The sequence below is a fragment of the Phycodurus eques genome, chromosome 20 (assembly GCF_024500275.1).
Source record: "Phycodurus eques isolate BA_2022a chromosome 20, UOR_Pequ_1.1, whole genome shotgun sequence".
Classification (NCBI taxonomy): Eukaryota; Metazoa; Chordata; class Actinopteri; order Syngnathiformes; family Syngnathidae; genus Phycodurus; species Phycodurus eques.
In genome coordinates this window covers 2,684,071-2,711,438 of record NC_084544.1, presented here as the reverse complement: position 1 = coordinate 2,711,438, position 27,368 = coordinate 2,684,071, and the positions used below count along the sequence as shown (strand labels likewise).

The 27,368-nt window shown below is 41.6% G+C and overlaps 6 protein-coding genes across 9 annotated transcripts in view; 3 read left to right on the top strand and 3 right to left on the bottom strand.

Annotated features, from left to right (window-relative positions):
* The window catches only part of ripor2 (RHO family interacting cell polarization regulator 2), a 37,220-nt gene extending 34,206 nt beyond the window's left edge, over positions 1-3,014 (top strand). The window contains 4 exon segments of the mRNA XM_061664912.1: positions 392-600; positions 695-778; positions 866-956; positions 1,774-3,014. Coding sequence (XP_061520896.1) covers positions 392-600; positions 695-778; positions 866-956; positions 1,774-1,874 — 485 coding nt within the window. The 3' untranslated portion in view covers positions 1,875-3,014.
* A 368-nt stretch (positions 3,015-3,382) lies between these two features.
* Positions 3,383-6,227, bottom strand: gmnn (geminin DNA replication inhibitor). 3 transcript variants are annotated; one of them, XM_061664948.1, is made up of 7 exons: positions 6,143-6,227; positions 5,873-5,945; positions 5,104-5,208; positions 4,876-5,032; positions 4,725-4,807; positions 4,438-4,548; positions 3,383-4,348 (listed from the first exon to the last, which is right to left on the bottom strand). In XM_061664948.1, exons 2-7 carry the CDS (start codon positions 5,927-5,929, stop codon positions 3,929-3,931), a joined length of 933 nt encoding a protein of 310 aa, XP_061520932.1. In that variant the 5' UTR covers positions 5,930-5,945; positions 6,143-6,227; the 3' UTR covers positions 3,383-3,928. The 3 variants fall into 3 exon arrangements, with proteins under 3 accessions (XP_061520932.1, XP_061520933.1, XP_061520934.1); XM_061664949.1 differs by having other exon boundaries at positions 5,873-5,960; positions 6,143-6,220; XM_061664950.1 differs by lacking the exon at positions 5,873-5,945 and having other exon boundaries at positions 6,143-6,216.
* Positions 6,228-7,759: 1,532 nt separating this feature from the next.
* Positions 7,760-12,183, top strand: c20h6orf62 (chromosome 20 C6orf62 homolog). The gene is made up of 5 exons (XM_061664285.1): positions 7,760-9,154; positions 9,272-9,448; positions 9,924-10,049; positions 10,360-10,494; positions 11,305-12,183. Exons 1-5 carry the CDS (start codon positions 9,026-9,028, stop codon positions 11,428-11,430), a joined length of 693 nt encoding a protein of 230 aa, XP_061520269.1. The 5' UTR covers positions 7,760-9,025; the 3' UTR covers positions 11,431-12,183.
* acot13 (acyl-CoA thioesterase 13) lies at positions 11,918-14,043 on the bottom strand. Its single transcript, XM_061664286.1, has 3 exons — positions 13,879-14,043; positions 13,577-13,761; positions 11,918-12,980 (listed from the first exon to the last, which is right to left on the bottom strand). Exons 1-3 carry the CDS (start codon positions 13,960-13,962, stop codon positions 12,821-12,823), a joined length of 429 nt encoding a protein of 142 aa, XP_061520270.1. The 5' UTR covers positions 13,963-14,043; the 3' UTR covers positions 11,918-12,820.
* Positions 14,044-14,266: 223 nt separating this feature from the next.
* tdp2b (tyrosyl-DNA phosphodiesterase 2b) lies at positions 14,267-17,116 on the top strand. Its single transcript, XM_061665615.1, has 7 exons — positions 14,267-14,272; positions 14,323-14,472; positions 14,553-14,662; positions 15,257-15,409; positions 15,489-15,580; positions 15,837-15,967; positions 16,594-17,116. The coding sequence occupies exons 1-7, from the start codon at positions 14,267-14,269 to the stop codon at positions 17,038-17,040; spliced, it is 1,089 nt and encodes a 362-aa protein (XP_061521599.1). The 3' UTR covers positions 17,041-17,116.
* Positions 17,117-17,889: 773 nt separating this feature from the next.
* tmem64 (transmembrane protein 64) lies at positions 17,890-27,322 on the bottom strand. 2 transcript variants are annotated; one of them, XM_061664283.1, is made up of 4 exons: positions 27,081-27,322; positions 26,064-26,996; positions 22,073-22,228; positions 17,890-20,583 (listed from the first exon to the last, which is right to left on the bottom strand). In XM_061664283.1, exons 2-4 carry the CDS (start codon positions 26,730-26,732, stop codon positions 20,353-20,355), a joined length of 1,056 nt encoding a protein of 351 aa, XP_061520267.1. In that variant the 5' UTR covers positions 26,733-26,996; positions 27,081-27,322; the 3' UTR covers positions 17,890-20,352. The 2 variants fall into 2 exon arrangements, with proteins under 2 accessions (XP_061520267.1, XP_061520268.1); XM_061664284.1 differs by having other exon boundaries at positions 27,189-27,322.
* Between the last annotated feature and the right edge of the window lie 46 nt (positions 27,323-27,368).

Below are 27,368 nucleotides of genomic sequence, written 5' to 3'. Positions count from 1 at the left end.
AATGTGTGAAATACAATAAGTTGTAGAACTAAGATAAATTGTAGAATAAATTATACAAATAAAACACCATAATAAAAAAATATAGTAATAAATTCAATGAATTTCATAAGTTGTACGACACAAATAATAAACTGTAGAATAAATATATCATACAAAATTAGTATATCAATGTAAATAAAAATTACACAATTAATGATGAAAACAAATAAAAATAAATTATGCAAACTAAAAAGGAAATTTTAAAAAAGTTATTATATTCCATGACATCCACCACATGATTAAATTATTTTTGAAAAAATATATATTTTTTTTTTATGCAATCACCTACAAACTATGATTTCAAACCTTGGCTGAGTTGGCGTTCGTTCGTGTGTGTGTGTGTTGCGTTCAGAGTTGTTTACCGAGCGATTGCGCGGCGGAAACGCCCGTCAGTGCATATCGGCGCTGCAGGAGGTGCCCGCGTGGCGCCTGTGGCCTCACAGCGCCACCCTGAGGACGCTGGCCTCGCTGCTGACCTCCGACGACCCCGGCGTCAGCGAGGCGGCCGCCGGCTACCTCGCCAACGCCGCCGCGCCGCCGCGCGCCCATTTTAGGAACAAGGTCAGCCCGTTGCTTTTGACCGTTTTCATTCTTGCGATGAAATCATACGCCATCCCATAATAACGTGTGTGTGTGTGTGTGTGTGTGTTGACAGGCGGTGGAGTGTTACACCGAGGCTCTGTCGGAGGCGAGCGTCCACAGCCAGAGAGCGGCGTGCGCGGCGCTCAGCTGCCTGCAGGTGAGCGACGGCTCGTCCGAATATTTTGGTCGCTGCCGATAATCGAGGCGTCGTTAGCGCAGGTGTGCCTAATATTGTGATCCGCAGGCGGTGGAGAGCGTCCGGGCCGTGGCGGCGCTGTGCGACTCGGCCGACGAGGAGCTTCGCCACGTCGCCATAGAAACCCTGCTCACGTTCGGTCAGTCCGTCGCCCGACATCGCAGAAACGCCTTCAAAGTCGAGTGTGCGCCGCAAAACAAAAATATTCATCTTTTAGGGTTACAAAGAATGACGATTGGCAATTTTGTTTGCATGAAAAAAAATCTTATAAAGTGACTTTTTTTTTTTTTTTTTCCTTGTAAAGCCTCAACTTTACACTCCCTGGTTCTCTTAAAATTACGTTGTTTTTTTTTTTTTTTTTTTTCATGCAACTTTATGTACGTATAAAAAAAAAAAAAAATCTGGTAAAAGGACAAATTTTGTTTTAAAGTGACAACTTGCGTCACTTAAGCCTTTTTTTTCTCATAAAATGACAACTTTGTTCATATTAAATTGAAATTTTGATTACATTAAAAAAAATTCCCCTCAAACTTGCTTTTTTTTCCCCCTCCAAATGACCTTTTCACATGAAATTATCTTTCTTCCTATCGAAAGACTTTTTTTTTTTTCTCAATCATAAACCTGTAAAATGACATGTTTGACTTGTTTTATTTTTGGGGGGGGTTTGACTCTGGAAATGATTGGGTGCATGGCTTTTTTTTATGGTAAAATGAGCATTTTCTCACTTTTTTGTTTGTTTGTTTTTCATATAAAGAGAACTTGGTTGACTTCATAAAATAACAACTGTTCAGGTGCATAGCTTTTTTTTTCCTTGTAAAAAAATAAAATAAAATAAACAGAAAACTAAACTATTTCATTAAAAAAACAATTCCCCATAAAAAAATTTTTTTGTTTTGTTGTTTTTCCTCTCGCTCGTCTTTCTGGTAAAATGACAAGTTTGTGCTGTTTTGTTGCAGGCGAGGAAGGTCGTCTGGCTTACGAGCAACTGGACACGGTGCCGCGAGAAATGATTCGCTTGGGCGGGCGGCGGCCGAACGCCGTCACCACCGCCTTTTAAGACGCCAACGTGCCACGCCAGGAGGGTGGGGGAAAAATCATTTTAAAAAATTTAAAAACTCGCAAACCGAATCTCTGCACAACATGCGCACATGCACAAGTATACAATAAATATTTGGGGTCGAACTGGAGAGCACAAAGTTTCACTGGACTTAATAGGAGCACACTGCACTTGTTAGTTCCTCACTTTTTCCACTTGTTACTGTGAAAGCGCAACTTTTTTTTTTTTTTTTTTTCTCTCTTTTCTCGATAACACACTTTTGCACTTGTAAATACGCCGCCAGTATGTATATTTAAGTTTGTACAACGTTCTGTGTCGACTATGGGTGCGTTTGTGTTTTTATTTTTTGGGTGTGTATGCGTGTTGTCGCGAAAAGGCGCCAAGTGGCGGTTGGGTTGATTTGGTCTCCTTCAATGTGCAGTTTTTCAAGTGCAATTCTTCATGGAAAGGTGATTTTATTTATTATTCACAATGATATTCTCCTGCTGTATAAATTGCAGAGGACATTATGTGGATTGTATATGTATGTTCTCTGCTGAATCAGGTGTGTTTTACTTTTAAAAAAATCATTAAAAATAAGTTTGGCCTTTTGTTGATTTAATTGGAGTTAATTTTTTAAATATTAGATTTATATGCTGTAAAAAATATATTTTACGTTATGATTGCAGAAATTTATTGTAAGCAAAGCAATAAAAAAATTATTTTTTAATGAGAATGTATTTCCAACTTAACTTTCATTTTGGCCGCAATCGTCACATTTTAAAAGCACAACTAAAACAAGCCCTGCTTGAAAAGCCATGTTACCTGAAAACGAGTGGTTCTATTTTTAAGAAATGTATTTTGTATATTTGTTAAATGTGTAAACTTCCAAGCTCATTTTTTTTAATATATACTTTTGCAAAGTAACATTTTCCTCTTAAACATGTAAAAACAGGCATTACAGTATTTTCTTTTTTTTAAATGACTCAGTTGACCAGTGTTATCAAGTGATTAACTCCACAATGTGTTCATGTGTTATATTGACAAAAAGTCGCAGGGGAGGATGCGGTTGGTTGTCGAGATGGATTCGATTGGACGGACTGTAGATGGCGCTATTTGCTCGTTACAAGTTGCAATAAAGTTTATTTTTGCATAATTGTACATTGAAAAGTCGAGAATTTTCTTGCCTTGTTTAAATACGTGTAAACGTACGTATACAAGAACGAAGAAAAAAATACATTTAAAATTCTAACAACAATGTATCCAAATAAACATTCTTTTCATTAGGTAAACTATTTGTTTTGGAAATGGATTGTTCTTTCCATATTAATCTAAAAAAATATTTAACTCAGAAGAGTATAGCTATAGAAAAAAAATACTCAACACAAATGAGTTTGAACATTTATTTTGGTACTTAAGAAAAATCTAATTAGCGTTTGAAAGCAGACAAATGTTTGACTTGTCCAACTTAGCACTTGTGATTCATTTTAATGGCAAAAAGCACAATAGTCATGTTGGTTTTGCTCTTTATTTGCATGAGCTACATTACTTTGCTACAATCTACTGGAAATTATTTGGCCATATCATCAAAGTGATGCACAGTTACTCAAATGTCAACTTTATTTTCTACAGGAGTCTGGAAATTAGAGTCTCAAAACAGTATGGAATTTAAGTGTAGGAACCCTCATTTTGTTTATCCAACTGGCGGCATTCATCAGTCCCCAGAAAGTCGCACTTTCAGCAAGGTTGGCGACTACTGGTACAGATGAAACAGTTTAAGACATATTGTGTAAAAATTTTATTTTAAAATACAATGTACAGTTTCACAGGCAACAAACAAAAAAAAAAATTCAAGCATCTGTCAGGAAATGAAAACAAATGTGGAACAAGTCCTCACGTTTGTAAAGACAAGCAGCATCCGATCATTTGCTTTCTGTCGTAACATGAGCAAGGCGACTGAGGACGCGTTCAAGGACACTGCTCTTACTGTTGCGGAACAAGTTTAAACACTTCCAATTTAAAAGAAAATGTATAAGTTACTTTCAGGAGTCACTTTGGAACGACTTCCATTGCAGTTATTCCCGCTGCTCTTCGTTGTGGTCTGATGTTTGTTCCTCTGCTTCACTCGGACAACAATCTTCAGCTTCATTATTTGCAACTTCCTCCTTTTCTGCACCGTCGTCATCTTCCTCCTCTACAGCTTCATCAGTCGCTTCTTCCTCCTTTTCTGCACCGTCATCATCTTCCTCCTCCTCTACAGCTTCATCAGTCGCATCTTCCTCCTTTTCTGCACCGTCATCATCTTCCTCCTCCTCTACAGCTTCATCAGTCGCATCTTCCTCCTTTTCTGCACCGTCATCATCTTCCTCCTCTACAGCTTCATCAGTCGCATCTTCCTCCTCTTCAGCTTCCTCTTGTTCCTCAGCTTCGTCATACTCATCCAGCGCAAGGCCCCTCATTTCTTCCAGGTTGTCTGGTCCCTTCCCAGTCAGCCTCTGGATGGAAAGCGTGACAGCGGCTTTAGTTGTGACTCAAGTGTGGAATTATTCGTTGTTACACAGATAATAGAGCGCGGCGCTCGCACCGTGATCATGTCAGCCATGTACTCCACGTGGTCGGCCAGCTCGCGCAGTTCTTCGTTGTCGCTCTTCAACCGGGCGATCTGCTCGTCTTTGGCCTCGATGTCTTTGTGCAGCTAATTGAAAATGCAATCATTGTAAAAGTGAACAATGTCATGTTACACAAAATGTTTGTCAATTTAAGTCATGTTCAAATCAAGTTTCGAAAACAATATGCAGGCACCAAATGATAAACACAAGTGAAGCTGAGGTCACGGCTAAACTTTTACACCTCTCTGCGATATTGACTCACCTTCTCATTCTCCTGTAGAACATTGAACAAAGCCTTGCGACGCTCTTCCGCCACATCTTTCCAGTAAGCAGGAGGAGGAGTTTCTACAACAGCAAAAAATTAAGTTGAGTTAAGTTAAGTTAAGAACGAAGCGCACAAAACGTCATCTCACCTTGGACCATAAGCTGGTAGGCTTCATTGGACGGGCCCTCGTTCCAAGTGGAAACCTCTTCGGTCTGCGTTGACTTCACTTCCACCTTCGCCTTTTTCAAGCCTCTGCTTTGCTCAGCAAGCCACTGTTTACGTTTGGGGATGGTGCCCTTTCCCGCCTTGGAATAAAAACATTTTACCTCTCGTGTCTTATAAAAAAAACTACCTAATTTGCAGAAAAGACACTCACCTTAGTGGGCAAGCCCAAATCTCTGTTGACCGCCAAGGGCTGGAGGACCTGCAGCGTCGGCCTCGAAGAACTCATTGCGGACTTTGCAGCTTGAGAGGAAAAACTCTAAAGGGAAAATGTAGTAAGTCTTAGTTTTGAATAAACTCATTTTAATGACGACGTTAAAGGCGGACTAAAGTATTGCGCAAAGTTGTCATTTTAAGAGGAAACTCAATTTCACTAGGAAAGAACTAGGAAAAAAAACGCTTTAGACTAAATGTCATTTTTACAAGAAAGTAAAATAAGAAAATTGCTCTGAGAATAATTATGAAAAAAAAATCATTTTAAGAGTAAAATCAAAAATGACATTGAGAAAATTGAAGTTAAGAAATATTTGTCAGGGAAAGTACATCACTTTTGAGAATAGTCTAATTTTATGATCACACACTTGAAAAATTGGTAATTGTCATTTCTTTTTACAACAAAGTAATTTAACAAAACAAAAAAGTGGTGAAAAGTTAGCAGAAAAATAGATCTTACTAAAAACCAGATTGCCTAAACATTTAACTTAGATCAACTTTGTAGGGCGTTTTTAGAAATGATTTCTTGATTGACGCCCGCCAATTATCTTAAAGTCGCACAGGTGTCACTGATAAGTGAGGAGTCGGACTTTGACTTCTTAAGCATCAGTCACCAGTCATCTTTTCAAGTGAAACGCCATTTTGTGTCACTTTTATGTCGTCTAACAGCCCCCGCCCGCCAACAAGTGAATGTGAAGCGTTTTACTCACTTTGGCGTTTTCGTTGGACTTGGCTTGGCTGAGTCTCACTTTGGAGCCGAAACTCATCTTTGACTCCACAAGTCTGGTGTGAAAACGACTTCGCAGCTTTACAATGAGTTTTTAAACACACACACACACACAATGTCGGCTAGCCTGCTAGCCTAGCGAAGGCAGGACGAAGTTAAAGCAACTTTTACGCCTCCTAGCAACATTACGGTTCGTTGACGAGTGGTGACAATTGTTTTTAAATGGAATAACAGAAATGTTTTGTCGACTTACTGTGCACAAACTGTTGACGGAGAACAAGGAAACGGCTCATCTTCACAAAAACTCGCGCCGCTCGCTTAAATACGTGACGTTTGCAGTCACGTGACTCAGCACGTTACGTCGTGCGTCACGTTACGTCGTGTACGTACGTTTCATCACACGTCACCATAAAGCTTGGGAGGTAAAACATTTTCTGTTCTTCTATTTCGTTGAACGTAAATTGCAAATAACTGTAAGATGACATATCGTTAAAGGCTGCAAGAAGACTATTTTCTGTTTGATTGTTATAATTTTGTTTTTGTTCTTTACTAACAAAACAATTTGTGTCATTTTAATGTGTATGCATTTTATTATATACAATTTGCCTGCATACTTATATATACTTTTGTATGTCTATATATCAAACTTCCAATAAATATATAGATTTAAGAACAACAATTTTCAGTGTTGTTTGTTTTTTGTTCTTGTGACTCAAACAATGTCAAATTGATGTTTGTATACCTGACTTTATTGCGTTTCGGCATTGCAATTCCAAAAGTGAAATTGAGAACTTAGACAGATGAATTCAACACAAGAAAATAGTCAATTTCAACCTCACTTCCCTATTAAAATCGTGTTCACTGTTTCTTATGTAACATTCAAATGTCTTGGAGATGGTAAAATGTGGGTTTTCCTTAGTTGTAAGCTAAAATCATCAAAATGACAACAAACCCATAAAATTCTCCAGAGTGAATGAGTGATTGGCGGTTGTGACATCGTCAAAGATTAAAGATGAAAGGCCCAAACCTTCGACATTATATTTCCTGCTAAATTTTACATCCACAAATGTGAATTTGCTCAAGTATAAGCTATTTTCTGCGACTTTATTAAAGAATTGGAATCAGAATCAGAATCATCTTTATTTGCCAAGTATGTCCAAAACACACAAGGAATTTGTCTCCGGTAGTTGGAGCCGCTCTAGTACAACACACAGTCAATTTACAGAACACTTTGGAGACATAAAGACATTGACAAAAAACAATTGGGCAAAAAGATGCAGAGTCTGTATTTAATGTCAATAACTACTGCTAAAAAGAAGAAAGCAATCATAACTTTGAGGGTTTGCTTCCATTTCAGGCTTTAAATGTTATATAATTTCATTTTCTGTCATGTTTCTATTTATTTGTCCTGTTATCTATGTTTACGCACTTTGTTCCACGTACAATGCTTTACTGTTATATTTCGAAATAAAGATTGGGGGAGAAAAATAGTCCAACATACGTCACGGGCGCGTTATTGTGATTCCCGCACAGTTTCTAGGCAGGACACGCCCTACTGCAAGATGATTGGCTCGTAACGAGATGACCATCCCAAACATGTATCCCATTTGTACGCAAGAAAAACGAAATAGGTTTGTTATGGTTAGGTTTAGGACGGGTTAAGGGTAGGATCAGGGTGGGTTTCGGTTCGTGGGAAACATATGAACGCTATGACACTTAGGTCGCATACCTTTCCCGTGTGGAAGCAATAGGGCTTGTTCCACAGGAATAAAACAGCCAATCATAGTGCAGCGGCGCCAGTCCTGGAGCCAATAATATCGGAGCAGGGCGTGTTCTGCCTAGAAACGCGGTGGGATTCCTAAAAGCGCGTCACGGGCCTGTCTCGCTGCCATTTTGGAGAAGCTTTCCCCACACAGGAGGGCTTCGCGAAGCTTCTTGTTGTTCGTGGCCAGAACCGGAAAGAAACCAGCAAAAAAAACGACGCGCCGAGTGTGTAAAAACGACAAACCCGCTGGACGCGTAATAATGGGCCCGCCGCCGGGAGACAGACCGCGCCGCACGTCGACTGAAAGAACGGGGGGCTCCAGCTGGAGCGCCGATTTATCTTGACATGGCATGCGGCAGCAGTTAGGGCGACGACCGGCCGAGGAAACGCTCCACAACCGCCAAACTATTTGAAAGACGCGAGACGCAACGGAGGCTTGTTTTAGTTGACCGAGTCAAAATCACAAAGCCCTTCACGGAGTTGTTGACGACGCGACCTTAAAAAGACACAAAATGTCGAGCTCACGCGCTAGCCGCCTGTTAGCATTTTAGCATCGCGCAACAGTGGCGAGGACTTGTAAAGAAAGATGACCGAGTCGTAACCGGGAAGCTTTCCTTCTCCTCCAAAAAAACTAAAAATAAAAAATAAACAAAGTCTCTCGGGCCGCCGAGGAGCTACAATGTAGCTTCGGTCGCTGCTAGCTCGGCTTAGCTCAACATAAACCATGACCAGCACCATCGGCACGACTACTAGCAGGAGCAAGTAGGCCGCGAGCCCAAAAAGCGCCGAGGAAAATGTCAAACAGCCTTCGTCGTCGTCTTCCTCTTCCATGTGTGCCAACGTCTCCCCGCCACGCTCGTCCGTCCGCCCGGTCCAGCACACTCAGTCATGGATGAGGGACTCTGAAAGCCGCCGCTGAATATTTTGAGCCTGCTAGCCCTCCATTGCACCTAGCACCGCTATGGGGCTCTACTGTAGGAAGTACTAATAATAATAATAATAATCTACCACCTTTTGGTTCTCTGGTTTTTAGTTACAAATCCGCTTCAAGACCTGTTGACGGCAGGTTCGGCGTCTTAAAACTGATGGATTTATGAACAACCAACAAGGAGATGTAGTGTTATTGTAAATGCCCTGCCCGCCACCTTGCAAAAAAAATTTAAAAAATTGCGTAAAAATGACTTGATATGATGTTGTTCGGTTAGAAGACCCGTTTCAGTTTGTAGTTAATAAGAGTGGCTAGTTCACAGACTTGGTTAGCGCTCTGTCGTCGATAAGCGCAAACCCCCCCCCCCCCCCCCCCTCCAAAAAACAAAAACGTATTAAGAGTGAGCGGGTCAAAAAGGAAAGTTGACACTATCGCATCTGACCATGGGGGATCCGACCACACGACGAAACCAAACCAGAAATCGTCTCCGCGCTCAACTGCGGAAGAAACGAGAATCGTTGGCCGATCAGTTCGATTTCAAGATTTACATCGCCTTTGTTTTCAAGGACAAGGTTTGTGTGCACAGACTAGAAACTGTCAAAATGTCTCATTGTTTGGTAAAGAGTGATTTATTTATTTTTTTTTTTAAATTGTTTTTTAAAAAAAATATTTTTTTAATGTCCCGATAGAAAAAGAAGTCGGCGCTCTTTGAGGTGGCCGAAGTGGTGCCGGTGATGACCAACAACTACGAGGAGGACATCCTGCGAGGCGTGCGGGATTCCCGCTACTCCCTGGAGAGTTCCATAGAGCTCCTGCACAAGGACGTGGTGCAACTCCACGCCCCCCAATACCAGTCCATGCGAAGGGTATGTACGTAGTCCCAATGACGCCTGTTTGTTTTCCACCTCCACTTTAAATTTAAAAGTGACACATAAGAGGGAATTTAACATTGTATAAATGTTTAACCAAACCATGTTTGGTGTATATAGCAATACGGTATCTTAATGCTGGTTTCTATAATGCAACATGGCATAGACAGGCTAACAGAAGTTTGCTAATTATAAACCTTCAAACAACTGCTTCTTTAACACAAACAGAGCAGCAACACAAACTAACAACAGTACGAACAGCCACATAGTCTCACTGCTCTGTGGGAACAACTGTTACTTGAGTTTCGTCGGGGACCTTCTCTGCCTCTCGTCGTCTTAAATTACGTTGCGTTTCTTGACGTGGCACAACACGGTACTACACCGAAAGCGCACAACTCGAAATTCCAACTTGCCGGTATGTATACTGTAGAAAACCCAATTTTAAAATGGCGGCGTTTTGGCTTTCTGGCAGGACGTGATAGGCTGCACGCAGGAGATGGACTTCATCCTTTGGCCACGCAACGACATCGAGAAGATCGTCTGTCTGCTCTTCTCCAGATGGAAGGGAGCCGACAATGAGCCCTTCAGGCCCGTTCAGGTCAGAACTTCGGGAGGTTACGAGGGCAAAGGATGACATTGTAAAATTATGACAAACAACTGGTATCATGATGGGAAAGGTTAAGACAAATTCATTGATTTTATGAGGCGGGGGGGGGGGGGGGGGGTTAAATAACTAGAAAAAAGTTGTTGTTACTTCCTGGACAAAGAGTTTTATGAGGAAACTCCTAAATTTAAGGGGGAACATTGGAAGAAAAGCAGAATTACATTTGTTTTTGTTTTTTTAGTATTAGAGTAAAATGTAATTGACACGTGCGGGCGCTCCTAAGGTTGCCTGGTTGTGCTTTCAGGCCAAGTTTGAGTTCCAGCACGGCGACTACGAGAAGCAGTGCTTGCACGCGCTCGCTCGCAAGGACAAAGCTGGAATGATCATGAACAACCCCGCGCAGTCAGTCTTCCTCTTCATGGATCGACACCACCTACAGGTCAGCCACAGCTGCTACCGTCGTAAAAAGCCCCAAACCGAAGAGAGAAATACGCAAGTCATTTAATTGCCTACGGACGCCACGAGATGGCAGCAAAGGACTACTTTTTTCTAAATGAAGCGCTTTCACTTCAAATTGTTTCCTTGGTGCAAATAGGCCACCAGATGGCACCAAAGCAAATCTTAAATCAGCGAATAGGCAAATTCGCCAATGTCGAAGCGAGAATATGTGGGCGTTCACTATACATCATATTTTCAGTGGTTCCTTAACTTATATAACTTGCGGGTTTGTCCAGGTATGAGCCGTTGCGTGATCAAATAAATATTATTTTTTTTGCTACTGCTCAAGCGAAGCCGGGGAAAAAACATAAAATATTTGCATGTTTATTTACAATCTATGAGAGAAAATGAGTGGGAATTTCTGTTTTATTTTTATGTGCAAACTTATCAATTTTATAAGGAAAAAGATGTTATCATATCAAGCTGAATCCATCCTTATTCAAGATATCGGGCGCTCGTGGAGGCTGCTGATGCCAGCCACCAATACTAAGACAAAAACAAACAAAAAAACATCAAGTCTTCCTCGTCAGTAGTTGACGCGATAGCACGGCCGTGTGACGCATCGGTGACGTTTGTGTCAGAAAGGCCTTTTTTCACGATTATCTGTCATTGTCTTAATTGAAATTCTATGTATCAAACGAACTAGTGGTAACAGTGAGTACTGGAGCGAATACTCGTGCCGGCGTCGGTCTCAAGGAAGGTGGTGTGGAGCATCGCGAGTATGAACGTTACTTTATGTGTGTGTGCGCAGACTGTTAAAAGCAAGGCGACGGTGTTGAAGCTGTGCAGCCTGTGCTTGCACCTCCCCCAGGACCAGCTGACCTGCTGGGGCGTGGGCGACGTCGAGGACCACCTCAGACCTTACATGCCCGACTAGGCTTCTTCCCGAGGGGGGGCCGGGCCACCTCAACATCCCCCCCCCCCCTCCTCCTCCGTCCCTCTCTATCCTGCCTTCGGAAGCCATTTTGATGTTCTCATTCTCCCCCCCCTTCTTCCTCCTCTTCCTTTTCTCCCCCCCCATTCCCACTCAGTCATCCATTTTGTTTTCCGTCAACCTGCATGAACATTGATTTGGAGCAATCGGTCGCTGTGGCCGTCACGGCGGCAGGCAGGAACTCTTCTCTTATGTTGGAAGAGAGAGAGAGAGAGAGAGAGAGAGAGAGAACACGGACATGTCGTTTAATCCTTGTTGTTACAGGAGAGGTTTTTTTTTTTTTGTTTCTTTGCCGTTTCTGGGAAAACCAACTTTCGGGTGTAGAACAATTGTAGTAACACCACCAACGATATGACGTCAAATCCTACGTGTCATTATCGCTTCTTATTTGCTGGACTCGAGAGATTTTTACTTTTTTTCGGGGGGGAGGGGGTTGTATTGTGCTTGAATCACTACTGATGTTTGATTAGGGATGCGGGCTGTTTAATGAGAATAACAATTTACCTAACAAATGCAAACTAACATTTTCTGTTTTGATTGGCTCAAATTTTAAATTGCTTGTCAAAGATTTATTTTTATTTTTTTTTTCATGTTCATGACTCGAAAGTGTGTCCAGTTGAAGGTTTGAGGCTTTTTTTGTTTTCATTCTGTTGATCAATACTGCTGAGCATATATCAATACAAATTTTGAACGCAACACTCGTCTCCACTTTTTGTTGTTATTGCACGTGTGACTTTTATTTGCAATGTGGTATGCCGTGCAAAAACCTCAGAGGAGCTAGAAAATGCACCCAAAGATTGTAATGCTGCATTATTTTTTTTTTGTGTGTGATTTTATGACGGGTCAAATATATTACTGGGTAAAAGTATGTTTTTTTTCCCCTAACAAAAAAAATCTATAAATATGAAATATTGCAAAAAAAAAAGCTGTCAATTTACAATACAAATATACGTTACAAATGTTATTTAATGAGTTTGATTTGATGAGATTTAAATGTCAAGTTAATTTGGAAAGTAATTGAATTAGTTTTACTAAAAAATTAAAAACAAATTGACTATAAAAAGAGATTGTATGAGAAAAGGTCCTCCGAATTGTGAATTATAACAAAACGATAATTAGCTATCTTTCTCTTCATCACAAGTGACTTGATTGTAGCAGGGGAGTAAAATGAGGGACGAGAAAATAGCAAAAACATTTTTTAGAGATGGGCAAAAAGATCACATTTTACAAGGATATCTTAATAGAAGGCAAAATATTTAAGTCGTCAGACGTGTTGTGAATCTCAACTGCACTGACAACGAAGAGCAAACAAAGCGTCGGCATGCCTGCGCGTTCAGCTGCCGCCGAGGTGTTTGGTGTGCCGTCCCTGCGCGATCATCTTGCCCGTGGCCTTGCTGCTCAAGTCCACGGTGCAGAACGCCAACGTGCGGCCTTCCTTCAGCACCTGAGCCGTGATCACCACGTCCTCGCCCAGCTTGGCTGCGTTCATGTAGCTGCACAAATCAGTAGAAGAAAAACTCGTTCATGACATTTCTCAAGGAAGAAAATGGCTAATTTAAAAGACAGTAAGATCGCAAGAAAAGTGTTCTAAGTATTATCAATTAATTTCATTAGATTAAAATCATGTTACAAGTAATGTATTTTATGAGAAACATATTTCTGCTTTTTTGTGAAAATCATAAGTATTAATTTCATGAGGAAATGTTTAAAAAACTAGATTATTCTTTTTTAATTCTAATAAAAAATCTATTTAGAATAATTTTTGAATATTCATTTTAAGAGGTAAATCTTACCAATACAAAATCAATTTCATGAGTCAAAACAAATATTTTACGAGAAGAAAAAAATATTTTATGAGAAAAACTGCAAGAAAAAAAATTGACATTTAAGGAGAGGAATAGGACGAGGCTTCAGGAGAAAAAAAAATACTAATTTTGAGGGATGAAAATTGCATAGGAAAAAACTAATTGCAAAACAAATTTTATGAGGAAAACACATATTATGAGGAAAAAGATTACAGTTTTAGAAAGTTGATTGTATTTAAATTATTATATTTTTTTTTTATAATTTATTAAAAATAAAGTCGCACGTTATATTCATGTCGACGCTGACTCCCGGCGCTCCCCTCTCGCTATACATGATGGCCATGGTGGAGATGACGTCCACCAGGGTGGCTGTGAGGCCGCCGTGCAGCGTCCCGAAGCCGTTGGTGTGCTCCTCGTCCACCCTCATCTCGCACACCACCTTGCCCGGTGCGGCAGCCACCGCCTCCACCTTGGCAAGGTACAAGCCGGAAGAAGACATGAGCGCCCAGCCCCCGCCACCCAACTTCTGGACACCGAAAGCAACCTTGAAACGCTTGTTCCAGTGGTCTTAAAATGATCAGTTTACCTTGTTTAGGACTCTGTCGAAGCCTGGCTTGTCTTTCATAACTCGCATCATTTGTTTTATCGTATTTAAAGACAGCGAAGCCATGCTAACTAATTGAGGGGGGCGAAACTACTAGCAATGTCAAACTAAATCGGAAGTTGTTCCGTTTCAAAGACATTTCCGAGTCGAAACACAAATAAGTTGGGCTAAGCAGACATATCAAATATAGTTGAAATGATTAATGGTAAAATATAAAGACACTTAAAACATTAACACAAATGACAATATATTTTTTTATAATTCAGTTTCGAAATTCCAATTCTGCAACATTTGTGCTTAGAACAAAAGGAATAAAAATACCCGAAAGTATTTCGTCGGTACACCAATATCAACAGCAAGACGTTAAAAAATGGTGGCGTCGACGTGCTATTTTATCTTTTAAAAACTGATTTTTACGAGAGCTAGGTAAACTTTTTGACAACATGGACTTCGACGGTCGACCCCGGGGACTTGGAAGAGAGCCGAGCTCGTCTCTGCGAGGAGTTTGCCGGCTTGACGGGCACGGATAGCGGCGTGGCGCAGTGCTACCTTGCGGAGAACGACTGGAACATGGAGGTACGCAGTAGCGCACTTGAACAATTCCAATTTTATTTGACCTCAAATCAATGTGGGGACACTGCCGCCTCCTCCTCCAGAGAGCGTCGAATTCCTTCTTCGACGCCGACATGGAGAAATTGTTTGAAGAGGAGTGTGCTTCAGAACAGGAGACCCCAACCAAGAAACTAAAAGCGCCTGAAGTAACAAGGTAAACACGATGCAAAAGAACATTCCTCCATAATATATGTATAGTTGTGATTTTACAAGAATGAGTAAAAAAAAAAAGTAAGACCATTTATTTTCACAATTTTTATTTAAATGTATGAATTGTTTTTTAATATTGTTTTATTTCACAAGGAAGAAAAATCAGAACTCATGATTATTAATTTTTTTTGTAAAGAAATTTTTGAATGAGGAATCAAATAAGGATTTTAGCGACTTTAAACATATATTCTTTTTACATTTTGGTGAGAAAAAAATGTGGAAAAAAAATGAAAACTGACATTTGCAGAAGAATCTGTTTTTTTTAGTTCAGAGAAAATTAAGATTTTCAGGAAAGAAATGTGAATTTTCTGAGTATTGTTTTGCGACAGTGAAATTTTCGAGAAAAACTAATTTAAAGACATATGAAACTTTATTAGGGAAAAAAATACACCAAGAGCAAATGTTTACAAGAAATAACATTTAGAGAGCGAAAATAACTTTTTCTCACAATAGTACAAAAGGTGTCCTTTTAGCAGGTGCTATATATAAGCACCTTCCCGTCCTACCGTGTTTGATTGTCACTGAATGAACTATACAGCATCGACTTAACTGCAGACAGCCCCGGCTCGTCACGTAAACCCTCTGAGGAAGACGGCGGCTCGGCACTGACGCTGATCTCCTGGAATGTGGACGGTCTGGACACGGAGAACCTGGCCGAGCGGGCCCGAGGCTTGTGCTCCTACTTGGCACTGTAAGATCACTTTTACGTATGCCATTTTGTGCGAGTGTATACATATTTCAAGATATAATCTTGTTCCACCCCCCCGTAGATACACTCCTGACGTGGTGTTCCTGCAGGAGCTCATTCCGCCCTACGTGGAGTATTTGAAGAAACGTGCCGTCAGCTACCTGATCATTCAAGGTTAAAACACACAACGGGAATCCAGAAGTCTGTTCAGCTAGGATTTGTCTTTTTTTTTTTTTTTAATGAAGATTTTATTAAGATAAAAGATTTGAGCCACTGAGAACTAGAGTGGGCTAACTCCCTTTTGAAGTCAACAGGTCTAAATCAAAGTTTAGTTACAATTTTGACATATAGAGAGGCAGTCTTTTGTTTTTCTTTTTCCACTCAGCACCTTTCCTGATTTCTCAGTACATCACCAGTTCTCTTTGCGCAGGAAGTGAAGACGGCTACTTTAACGGCATGATGCTGAAGAAGACGCGCGTCAAACTGCTGGAAAGCGAGATTGTGGCTTACCCGACCACTCAGATGATGAGGAACCTGCTCGTGGCTCAGGTCGCTCGACAAGTACACCAAAAACTACAATTGTAATATTACCGGGGTGGGGTGTTAGCATTGTTTGGGCAAAAGAGTCATTTACAAGTAAAAAAAAAAAAAAAAAAAAAGTCAGTTTTACATGAACAAAATAATTTTTTTGTTTGTTTGTTTTTTCTAAATGGAAAAAACGTCACCTGTTTATGGGAACTGTCATTTTATGATGGAAGAAAAGTTTTTCCATACTAACAATAGGGAAATATTACCTACATTTTTTAAATCAAAAGTTGTATTCACAAGAAAATTATTTTACAGAAAAAAAAAAAACTATTTCACAAGCAACACTGTTAGTTTTAGCTCAAAAATAATTTTTTCACCCCAAAAATGTATATTTTGTATGAAACAAATATGAGAGTGTCTTACAAGAAAGAAAATGTTAACTTTACAATAGATTTGTTTTCATCACAAGAAAATAGAGGAAAAAAAGATTTGTTATTTCACAAGCAAGAAACTTCATTTTTACTGAAAAAGAAGAGAAAAGTCATTTCATTATTTTTTTTTTATCTAAAGAGATTTTTTGTGATGTCATTACAGCAGAAAGAGAAATTTGAGAAGGAATTTTTTTTGTTGTCACCAGGTGATGTTGCGGGAATGTAAAGCTGTGCCTGATGACGTCGCACCTGGAGAGCTGCAAGGGCCAATCGGGCAAGCGTATGACGCAGCTGCACGAGGTGATGCGGCGGATGCGTGAGGCGCCCGACGACGTCAGCGTGGTGTTCGCCGGCGACACCAACCTGCGCGACGCCGAGGTGGCGGCGGTGGGCCTGCCCCCCGGCGTGTGCGACGTGTGGGAGGGGCTCGGGAGCCAGGAGCACTGCCGCTACACGTGGGACACCCGCGCCAACTCCAACAAGACCGTCCGGTACGTCAGCCGCTGCCGCTTCGACCGCGTGTACCTGCGGCCGGCCGCCCGCGCGCCCCGCCTGGCGCCCGACCACATGGCCCTGGTGGGCTTGGAGAAGCTGGACTGCGGGCGCTTCACCAGCGACCACTGGGGGATCTACTGCAGCTTCACCACCACCGCCGACGTCGCCGTCGAAACATGACAAATGCGACGTTGCCTTCCTTTTAGCTACTTTTTCAACACATTGTCAAATAATTAATAAATGTATTAATAAACGTTCAACAAGTTTCTTCTTTGTTGTTTTGTTTGGTCCCGCAAGTAAAATTCAATTGTTCAACATTGACAAACGTGACACGCACAATATAAAACCGACATACTCCTTTTGCCTATTCAAATTATTTTTAAATTAGTAATTTCACCGTTTACTTATAAAAAAATAACTATCAATGTCACTTTTTTTCTTGGAAAACTACAACCTTATTCATTACATTTCCCCTCATATTGGATCTTTTTTCTTTAAACATTTTCTTTGTAAAAATAAATCTATTCTCTAAACTTTTGTGTAATTTTGAGTGAAAATAAATACCTATTTTGCTAAGATTTAAAAAAATTTTTTTTTGTAAAATGGCAAAAATTACTTTGCACAACAACTTTTAGCGCATAATTTATTATAGAGATTACAACTTCCTTTCAATGTCGAACTTTTTTCTTAATAAAAATGACGCTTTTGAATTTTTTTTGCCCAATTTTTTTTACATATAAAAACTGTTACATAATACATTAATATGTAAATGTTAAACAAACGTCTTCGTTGTTTTCTTCCAGAAGGAAAATGTAGTAGTGGCGCAGGGCCACAAGGGGACGCCAGTGGGTCAAATTCAATTGTTGAACATCAACGCAGTGACACACACAAAACCTTTTTCCCAGTCTTGACTGATCGATTATCTCGTTCTTCCTTTTCTTTGGACTTGTGTGTTAACCGTTTTTTTAAAAAAATATTTCTTAATCGTATTGAATGTAAGTAAATCAAAAAAATCAAAGTGAACCAGAGTGTAATAAAAGCCATTTTAATCTCTCTGTCGGTCTCATAAATAACACTGAACAAAGCATCACCCAGTGCATAAATATCCGCGTATGTTTGCGCTGTACTGTGTGTGTATGTATATATTTATGCACTGTCAAATTGTCTGTGTATAAGAAAATACAGCATGTGTACAGTAATGCACTTAATACCGACCACGGAAGCGTCGACTTCCCTTTGCATCACTAATTTCATCGCTTTCACCCAGCTCCAAAAGTTTTTTTTTGCGTAAATACTACCAAAAATCAAACATCAGCAAATAGTCTGCACTTGTCAATAAAAAAAAAAAAAGTCATTAATACGTTTTGTTTTCTTTTTAGATTTAGTGTGTGCTGCTCACAAATTGTTGTGACATCACACAGCTCATTAATATTCATGAGGCGGCAGGATGCAAACAAGGCAAACGCTGTAACGCAAACTCGGGAATGTGGGCGCCCTCTCTAATTCGCATTATCAAATGAATGTTATGTTGTTTTTTTTTTGGTTTTTCTTTTGCATTGGGCTAAGCAAATTTTATTGCTAAAGTCCAGACCGAAAGGGGCCCCTTCAACCAGCCAGCAATCAAATAAATAAAAAGCACAAAAGTAAAAGATGGATATCTCATGTAGGAGCCCTTGTGTGTCTTCCACAACACAGACAAAATACTCATTAATTAAAAAATAATAATTAAAAAAAAAAAAGCTTATTTGCACATTCATCGTTTCTTTTTTTGTCCATGTTGATTGTCAGCTTGTCGTCAGGGAAAGTACCACAAAATGAAATGAAACAAAAGATGTAGTTTTTCAGGTAAATGCAAACTAGTGTCCAGTATTTTTTTCCAAGGAAGCAATATTAGGGTGCAACTGAAATTGAACACAAATGTCACAGAATTCATTGGGATTTAGAGATTAAAGTCACTTTTTTTTCTAATTAAAAAGTCAACGTTTGTATAAACTTTATTCTCAAAATTCTACGATTTTTTCCCCCAAATGTAGCTTTAAGCTATGATCGCAATTCAATGGGATTTTTTCCCCCGCGCATACATTTACGATATCCTCACAATACTTCAACTTTGTCAACGTTAACGTTTATTTTTGTAATACTGTGACCTGTCCTTGTAAATTGACAACTTTATTCTGGCACTATTTTTTTTATTACACTATATATACATAATAGGAATAATAATATTGCAGTTTAGCAAGGCCCATACAATCGTTTCATAAAACGACAATTCAGAGTATAAAATGTTTCACGTCAAATTACAATTTAATCGTCGGAAATCATGACTTTTGTCCGGTTAAATTCATAACTTCCTCTCGTAATATTCACTTTTTTATAATGTGTAAACTTACATATTTATTCTGGTACTAATTCAGTTTAGCTAGGCCCCTAAATTAGTGTCATAAAATGACAAATTATTACAACTTTTTTCACCCAATTTCTAACTTTATTCTCAGGATTTGACAAACTTTGCTCTTGTAAATTTACAACGTTATTCTCCTAATATTAGGACGTTTGACTTTATTCGTGTAATATTACAACTCGTCTTCGTAAACGTATGACGACGTAGCAATGCTGGTGTACAGTAGCAAAGACTCAGAAATCTCTCGTGAAGCTCCGACTTTTCTCGTAAATATGATTTACGAATTTCTCACCTAAATGTACAACTTTATTCTTGTTGCCATAGAACTTTTTTCCATCATAACTTTCTAAATTTGCCCCCCCCCAAAGTTATATGACTTTATTCTCACATTCACAACTATGTCCTACGACTTTATTCTCGTATAATTTCAAGATGGCACTAACACGCCTTCCAAGTTTCCAGTCGCTTGATGTTATTTATAAAAGAAGTAAACAAGGAAATAATGGCACGTAAAAAACATCAAAAGCTCCTCTACGCTTCATTGTGTATTTTTAGTTTCGTTTCCGACATTCCCGCCAACATTCGGGGATGAACCGCACTCTTTTAAAAAAGAAAAAAGAAAAAAGGACAGGAATCTCATCATAGACGTGAAATTAAATCCACGTTTTTCACGTTAATTGACCGGAAAGGTTTCTCTTTGCGCATTTCCAACATTCCTGAGTTTTCTGTCTGAACCAATCGGAGAGAGTCACCATCCCAAAAGTAAGACATGTAACTAAAATGGATTCAATTACAAAATACCAAAATATGAACAATGCCCTTATTATTAGTATAATTATTATTAATATTAACATTATTATTACATTTTGTTTCACGGTGACGACACAAAGCGAACCCGACGTCGTAGGAAAGAAGGTGCATAGGTGGCCATTCGTTTGACACTAAAAACAACATTCAACGTGTTATTTCATTGACATCTCTAAAGCTCCCTTCATCTTGAATCCCCAAAAAATTATATTTAACGTACCCAGCATTTCTTCCTGCGGGGGCAAAATTCCAACGCTATTGGTCCGTGTTGGCGGCGTCCAAGGTCACACCACGTTGACGATGGCCGCCGCCGCCGTCCGCTTGCCGCAGTACGTGAATCCGTCGTGGTTGGCGGCGGCGGAGGATGACGACGACGAGGAGGAGGAGGAGGAGGACGACGACAAGCCGTTCATGCGCGACGATCGTAACTCCATCTGGCAGGCGGCGATGGCGGCGTTGAGCTCCACCTGAGCGCGGTGCACCACGTAGAACATCAGGCCGATGCTGATCACGATCTGCAAACGTAAAGTAAAAGGACCCGCTCGACTCTTATACTTAGGTCAAAGTCAAAAAAAGGAAAGATGCTGAAATGTACCTCGAAACAAAAGTAAAAGTGAGGTTGTTTTTTTCCCTCTCTCTCAGTGTAGAGCCTATGGCAACAGAAAGCCTGCTAGAACATCTGAAGTTTATTTGGGGTTAATCAAGAGGCACTTTGACCGGTTGATTGGTTAATATTGAACATGGCCACATCCCCAGTTACAAGAGGATGTGCACACTTGTGCAACTACATTGTTTCACTTTATTAAAGTTATTTATTTTTATTTCCCTCTAAAGTCTCAAAAACCGGCCATTTGGACAGGGGTGTGTAGATTTTTTCATAACCACTGTACAATACCCGTTTTGTATATGTACAACTATTTTTGTAATATTGCAATAATTTTAATTTCATAATATTATAGGCTAGTTAAGTCGATTTTCTTTGTAATATGACGATTTTTTTCATCATAAATGTACATCTTGATTGCTGGAATTTGATGGGCCGTGCAACTTTAATTGCAATACATTACATTTTTAAAAATGTTTATCCTTAAAAAAACAGCTTTATTTTCATATAACGATTGCTCATCTTGCGTCACATGACAACAAATAAATTTCTCACGGTAAATTATTTTTTATTTTTTTATTAATATAATGACACTTCCCACCTTGTGACGACTTTATTCTGGAAACAGGACCATAAAAATGCAAAACAAACAGACGTACGGCACATTTGACAGGTGAGAATCTTTTTTTTAGAGGCACGAGGAACAACCAGAACAAAGGAAACGTTTGTGACGTGAGACAACAAGACGTGTTTTCCGACCGTCAGGTGTGGTCCAACATTGCTGGAGGGATAGATTTAAAAAAAAAATAAAAAAAATAAAAAAAGGCATAGTTTCCCCACGCAATAAAAATAAAAATCAGTGAGTAGGTGAATTCACAAATCCACAACCACGGATATACAGGGGTGCACTGTACATAGATTTAAAAAAAAAACAATGAAGAAAAATCGTGAAGTATTTCATTCTGTGTAATGAATCTGTACAATAAATGCATTTAAAATTTTGAATTGAATTCCTGAAAACAATTACGCTTTCAATGCTATTCTAATTTATTGAGCTGCTTCTGTACAGTAAATATCGATGCTTATCTCCATTAGCCCGTCTATGGCGTTTCACATATTTTAGTATTATGCTAGCGAACTTTTATTACTATATGGTTTGGTTGAACATATGTGTAATTCTCTTTTGTGTGATGTGTCAGTTTACAGTAAACTTCGACTGGGAGCGACAAACACTTTGAAGCGAGCACGCTCGGCCTCTTTCTCGGGAGAACCGTGTAAGCAAGTCTTCTTTAAGAGACCGTGGTGTCACACTGTTCATGTTTAATTTGGAATTTCAACCATTTCGCAGACTAAATAGGACCAAAACAGCGTAGCAAGTATAATTTGAGCGTGCGACTGACCTGCAGACCGAAGACGAAGTAGCCGCTGACGCTCTGCTCGGCGATGACGTCCTCCATGGTGCGCAGCGTGCTGCCCAGGTAGGAGTTGAGCAGCTGGGTGGGCAGCAGGCCCACCGAGGACGCCACCAGGTAGTTTGGCAAGGACACGTCTGTGATCTGGAAAGCACACAAAGAACGACGACCCGAACAAGCGGGACGTGATCAAAAGCTTGCCCGTTTAGCACTTGAATTTCACAGCAATCGGATGAACACCCGAGCAGTTGTCCATTCAAGTACAAAGGCGGTCGTGAACCAATCCAAATTCGCTTTGACTCTAAACGGCCATAATGGCGACATAACGGGTAGTAACCAACACTGTTGACTTCCTTACGTCTACACAGTATCGACAACTGTGTTTTCCACTCGGCCAGCTTGTCCGTGAAATTCCGGTTTGAGAAGCACTGTAATGACTAGCAGATGCCAGCAGATGGCGCCCTTGAGTCGCTTCGGATTTGAGATCAGCACAGCTTTTAGGCGGTGCATCTTGACTTGTCACGTCTGGTACGAGTTAAAAGAAATGTCAAACAAGGCACCTCGAACCTGAACGGAGTCGGAATACGAAGCGTATACACAAGCGCACGTGTCGCGATCGCGAGAAAAGGTGACAGTTGATGGAGCGAATGAGGAACGCCACGGAAAAAAAGCCAAAATGGTGGAGTATCAAAAAGGTAGCATCTGGTCTCTGATGACACGTCGGCTAAAGTCCAGCTTGTATCGGAGTCGAAGTCGAGCCAAGAGCGGGGGACTTGATGAAGTGATGACATAAGTGTGTTTGTGTGTGCGTGACCTTGGACTGCACAGCGGCTGATAGCAGCGTGCAGGCGCCACGCGAGCGCCCCGAGACGCCCCGATGTGCCAAAGCGCATTTATTCTCTTGTCGTCAGGCACGCCGATGCATGCGAGCCAGCGAGGATTCTTCGTCATCTTCTTTTCTTTTGTTTTCAAACTTTCCCCGCGTACAAACGGGTCTTTCTCGAAAGTTGAGCAAACAAAAGTTGACGCGTGGGAGACGGAATGCAAAACTGGTTTTAAAACGCTCTCATTGTGCGATTCTCGCAGTCGGTAATGATGTCTTGTTCGACATAAAAGAATTTTCATGTTGGGGTGATTATAGCGTGCTTGCACTATGAAGTTAATTAGCTTGAAGATAACCAATTAAGCTAATATCAACGTTGACATCAACTTTGACCGATATTCCACATTATGGCAATTCCCGCTTGTCACTGGGGCTCATTGGGGCCAATTCCTTAATCTCAGGAAGCACCGTCCGATTTTGTGTCAATTGGTGAAATTGATGTCAGGGGCTGATTTTTTTTTTTTTTTCCAACTTTACAAATGCTCAAAGTTAACTTTGACACCATGCTCTGCTAATATTTTGACAAATTTAGTCTCAGCCCATCTGTCAAGGAGAAGTACTTCATTTTGGCGAATTCCCTAGTTGGAATATGTTAGCAACTGGGAATTTGCCCCAAATGGCTGCTTCAAGCAAAACGTTCAATTCCCTGTTGAATTTCAGGCATGGGTCCTTGAGACTTTTCCATACGTCCCGTCGGGATAGAAACGTCCACCCAATTTTGTGTCAATTGCTGAAACTGGAGTCTGGGGCAAATTGTGTTTCAAATCCTCTAAGTGATCTTTGACGCCGTACTCCACCAACATTAGATGGTGTGGGCAAAAAAAACAAAAAACTCTTGCAATTTAGCTTCACCCATCTGTCCAGGAGTCCTGTGGCTCAATTGTTGGAATTCCCTGACAGAAGTCACTCAAAGTACGAGCCCGGGAATTCACCCAAAATGGCTTCTTGAACCGAAATGGCTCAGCTTTTTGTCATTCTCAGGCAGTGTTATCATTTTGATTGATTGTGTAAACATGTTTTTGTTGGTTTGTTTTTGTGCCGCTTCAGCCGGTGTGAGCTGCGTACCAACCTTTTGACTCAGAGCGACAACTCATCGGCGGTGATAAAAATGACGGCGACGAGCAGAAGCCAAGTATGCGGAAAATAAAAACATCTGCTCGCCAGAACTGCGACGTGGAATACTCCAGCGATGTCGTGCGTTGCCAGTGAGTGAGGGAGCAGAGCGGACGAACAAGTCTTCCTTGTGCACCTTAGTACAATTGCGGACGGCGTGTGATTACTGGGACGAGTGAGTCGCGTGTTCGCTGCTGCCCCGAAGCCGCTCGACTCCTTGGCGCCACGAGCGCCGAATGCCTTTCACGCTCGCCACTTCTGGACGTTTCTTGCCCTGGATTCATTCGCTTCATCCCAGATTTGTTCCCAAAGCTACAAAAGGGAATGGGTGGGGGCTGGGCTGGGGGGGGGGGGGGTGTAAACTTTACAGCCATTATGAACACTAATTATCTCTAACGACAATAAATGATTTACTGGACAACTACATCCCCCCCCTAATGACTTCCAATTTAAAAAAATAATTAAATAATTTTAAAAAACTACATTGGTTTCCTGAGTACACTCGCAAAGCAAAACACTCAAATCATCTTTCCCCACCGGAATGAATGAAAATGTCACTCATCTTGTCCAGGCCGCTACAAAACGGAACAATGGGTTTTGCCAATATTGTGCCGATCCGCAGGCTCAGCCAGTTGGTTTGTGAAATTCAAGTTCAATTCAACCACTGGAATGACGAACAGATCCCCGCAGACGGCGGCGCCGCATCGCTTGGGCTTTTAGTTCAGCACAGCCTTTGAGTTGAAGATCAAGATTAGGGGGCAATTTTGGCAAAACCAAAACATCTTATAATGCTGATTACTGTAAAACGGGGGGTAAAAAGAGCGAGAAACAAACTTGTTTTCTCGTGAAAAATGAGAGCCTACACTTTCTTTTGCTAGGTTGGGTGCTTATATTGTCACAGATCACAATATTCTTTGGGTCCTGAAAGATGGGTCAAAATCCTCTAAACCGGCAAGCAGTATCTCTCTCTCTCTCTCTCTCTCCGGTATCTTGTGGCCTGTTAGTGGTGAATGTCTTGACTTTTTATTAAATAAAAAAATAAAAAATAATAAAAAAAATAAAAAAAGGGCAAATGAAAGTCAAGTACATAAGCGTGCTGCTGTACATTGCGCTGCAATCGGAGACGGCGATGACAGCAGCAGTCCTCCTCTGGAGGCTTCTGGCGACTCAAACTCTTCACTCTTTCCCGTTTACCGACACATCGGAGGAACGCGAAACTGACGGCCTTTGACCTTCTGGACTGGAAGCGATCAGTGAGGGTACATTCATCACGTGGTGTGCGAAGGTCAGGAGCAGGGCTGCGCTTCAACGTGATGCCAGAGAGATCGTATACGGAATAAGAGAATGAAGTCATTCTGGCTCCTCTCTCTAAGTGGTACAACTCACTACGATGATCGTATGTACTACTGCCGCCTCGTAAACATTTAAGTTTGCGTAGAATTAAGACTTCATGCTCGTGGAGTTGCGACTCGGTTTTAGAAAGCGTTGGAGTTAGGGCTGGGCGATATGGCCTTAAAATAAAGTTTTTTTTCCTCTAAAAAAAAATCTGATCTTTGCTGTTAATCGATTTCCCCCCCCTGCAAATGATTTGGTCTGCAACGTCAGAAAATCGGCAAAAATGTCAATCGTTGTTTTCCAAAGTAAAAGTAGACGTTTACAAACGTCTTATTTTGATTCGACTCAAAGATAAACCGTCAGCTTTCATGGAGGACTACAGAAATCGAATAATTATTATTGTTGGGAAGCTAAAATTCTGAGGATTTGAACAATTTTAATTTAAACAAAGTCTTGAAATGATAAATCGATGTTAAAAAAAGTCGCAATTAATTTGATAATCGATTAATCGTTGCACCTCTAAAATTGTCGGCTTCCAAAAAAGACAGCGTGAAAGGATTTATCGATTGAATCGATTAATCGCCCGGCACGAGTAGGACCGCGAAAGCAAAGTGAGAAGCGCGCCGGGGCCGTCGTCGGGTTACTCACGGAGAAAACGGCATTTTGGAGTCCAAAGGGAATGGGGGTGAGTCTCGCTAAGGCCACAACTTTGAGTCCGCTGCCCCCCTCCACCACGCGGATGACGGCGCTCAGCCGCTCGCTGCCGCCCACCTTGCGCAGCACCCAGTCCGTCAGCAGCCGCTTGCACGCCAGGTGCGCCACGAAAGTGCCGACGAGGACGCCCACCATGACCAGCCCCACGCCCGGCACGAAGCCGTACAGGTAGCCGGCCGCCACGTTGAGCAGGATGTAGCCCCAGCCGCACGGGAAGGACACCCCGATGAAGCCCACCACGAAGAGCAGCGCCCCCGCCAGGCTGTCCAGGCCCTCGGTCCACAGCAGGAGGTCCTTGAGGTGCTGGCGGACCAGCGCCACCGAGGAGAAGCACAGGCCGGCGAGCGTGCACGCCAGGAGGGCACTTTTCAGCCAGAAGGGGGTGACAAAGCACGGGTGGCGGGACTCGACGCCGACCTCGCCCGCCGCCTCGGGGTCACCGTCCGTGTCCCCCACGCACGCCAGCAGGTCCATCTTGTCGCACTCGTCTCCGCCGCCGCTCCTGTGCAGCCAGCGGTTGAGCTGGATGTGTGCCCTCCCGGCTGCGTGCTTGGCGAGTTTGGCGAGCAGCTGTGCGCCCTGGGGGGACGCCGACAGCGACATGCTTGGCCCTCCTACCGGAAGGGGGCGCGGTGCTTACGTCACACCTCTTCACCAACCGGCTCGGCTTTCCTTCATACTGGACGCAAAGTGGAATTTTTGCATCATTTGCGGAAAACGCGAAACATGAATCGTCCTGCTTTTTTTAAAAACAAAACAAAAAATATATATATATATATATCTCAGGTGCAGGCGGTGGCGAAAGTGACGTCATCGCGTCGCCCAGCTCCGCGGCTCGTACACCTTTGCGGGATCATGGCACGGTCACTGGGCGGCAGACGGTAACCAAAGAAGTGAGGGGTGGGGGGGGAAAAAAAAAAAAAGTGGAGAAACTTATCAGGCAACACTCACCCCGTCCTGTGTTAAATCAAAGCACGGCTAGCGGCTAGCTGGCTCGCCACCGTCTCCGTCAAAATGCCCCTCCAATACTACCAAACACGCTCTTTACAGCTCGCTTACATTGCTGTCGTCCACATAAGAGCGCAATTCGCCGCCGCCGCTGCTGCTGCTTGTTGTTCTTGCTCCAAGTGCCAGTAAGCGGTGCTGTTTTGTGCCACAGACGCCAAGCAAGTAGCTACTCAAGCCCACGTGACCTGCCCCAGCCTCCTCTTCTCGGTTCTACGGGCCAGGCGAGCCAAT

Coding starts and splice junctions, on each gene's coding strand:
- gmnn (XM_061664948.1), bottom strand. CDS start 5,929: ATGAGTTTCGGCTCCAAAGTGAGACTCAGCCAAGCCAAGTCCAACGAA. Junction 4,808..4,875: donor CTACCAGCTTATGGTCCAAG/GTGAGATGACGT, acceptor TTGCTGTTGTAG/AAACTCCTCCTCCTGCTTAC. Junction 4,549..4,724: donor TTCTACAGGAGAATGAGAAG/GTGAGTCAATAT, acceptor ATTTTCAATTAG/CTGCACAAAGACATCGAGGC.
- c20h6orf62 (XM_061664285.1), top strand. CDS start 9,026: ATGGGGGATCCGACCACACGACGAAACCAAACCAGAAATCGTCTCCGC. Junction 9,449..9,923: donor AATACCAGTCCATGCGAAGG/GTATGTACGTAG, acceptor GCTTTCTGGCAG/GACGTGATAGGCTGCACGCA. Junction 10,495..11,304: donor TGGATCGACACCACCTACAG/GTCAGCCACAGC, acceptor GTGTGTGCGCAG/ACTGTTAAAAGCAAGGCGAC.
- acot13 (XM_061664286.1), bottom strand. CDS start 13,962: ATGGCTTCGCTGTCTTTAAATACGATAAAACAAATGATGCGAGTTATG. Junction 13,762..13,878: donor TCGACAGAGTCCTAAACAAG/GTAAACTGATCA, acceptor TACCTTGCCAAG/GTGGAGGCGGTGGCTGCCGC. Junction 12,981..13,576: donor AGCGTCGACATGAATATAAC/GTGCGACTTTAT, acceptor TGATTTGTGCAG/CTACATGAACGCAGCCAAGC.
- tdp2b (XM_061665615.1), top strand. Junction 14,663..15,256: donor AAAGCGCCTGAAGTAACAAG/GTAAACACGATG, acceptor TGAACTATACAG/CATCGACTTAACTGCAGACA. Junction 15,968..16,593: donor TGGCTCAGGTCGCTCGACAA/GTACACCAAAAA, acceptor GGGAATGTAAAG/CTGTGCCTGATGACGTCGCA.
- tmem64 (XM_061664283.1), bottom strand. CDS start 26,732: ATGTCGCTGTCGGCGTCCCCCCAGGGCGCACAGCTGCTCGCCAAACTC. Junction 22,229..26,063: donor TCCAAAATGCCGTTTTCTCC/GTGAGTAACCCG, acceptor TGTGCTTTCCAG/ATCACAGACGTGTCCTTGCC. Junction 20,584..22,072: donor ACTTCGTCTTCGGTCTGCAG/GTCAGTCGCACG, acceptor TTACGTTTGCAG/ATCGTGATCAGCATCGGCCT.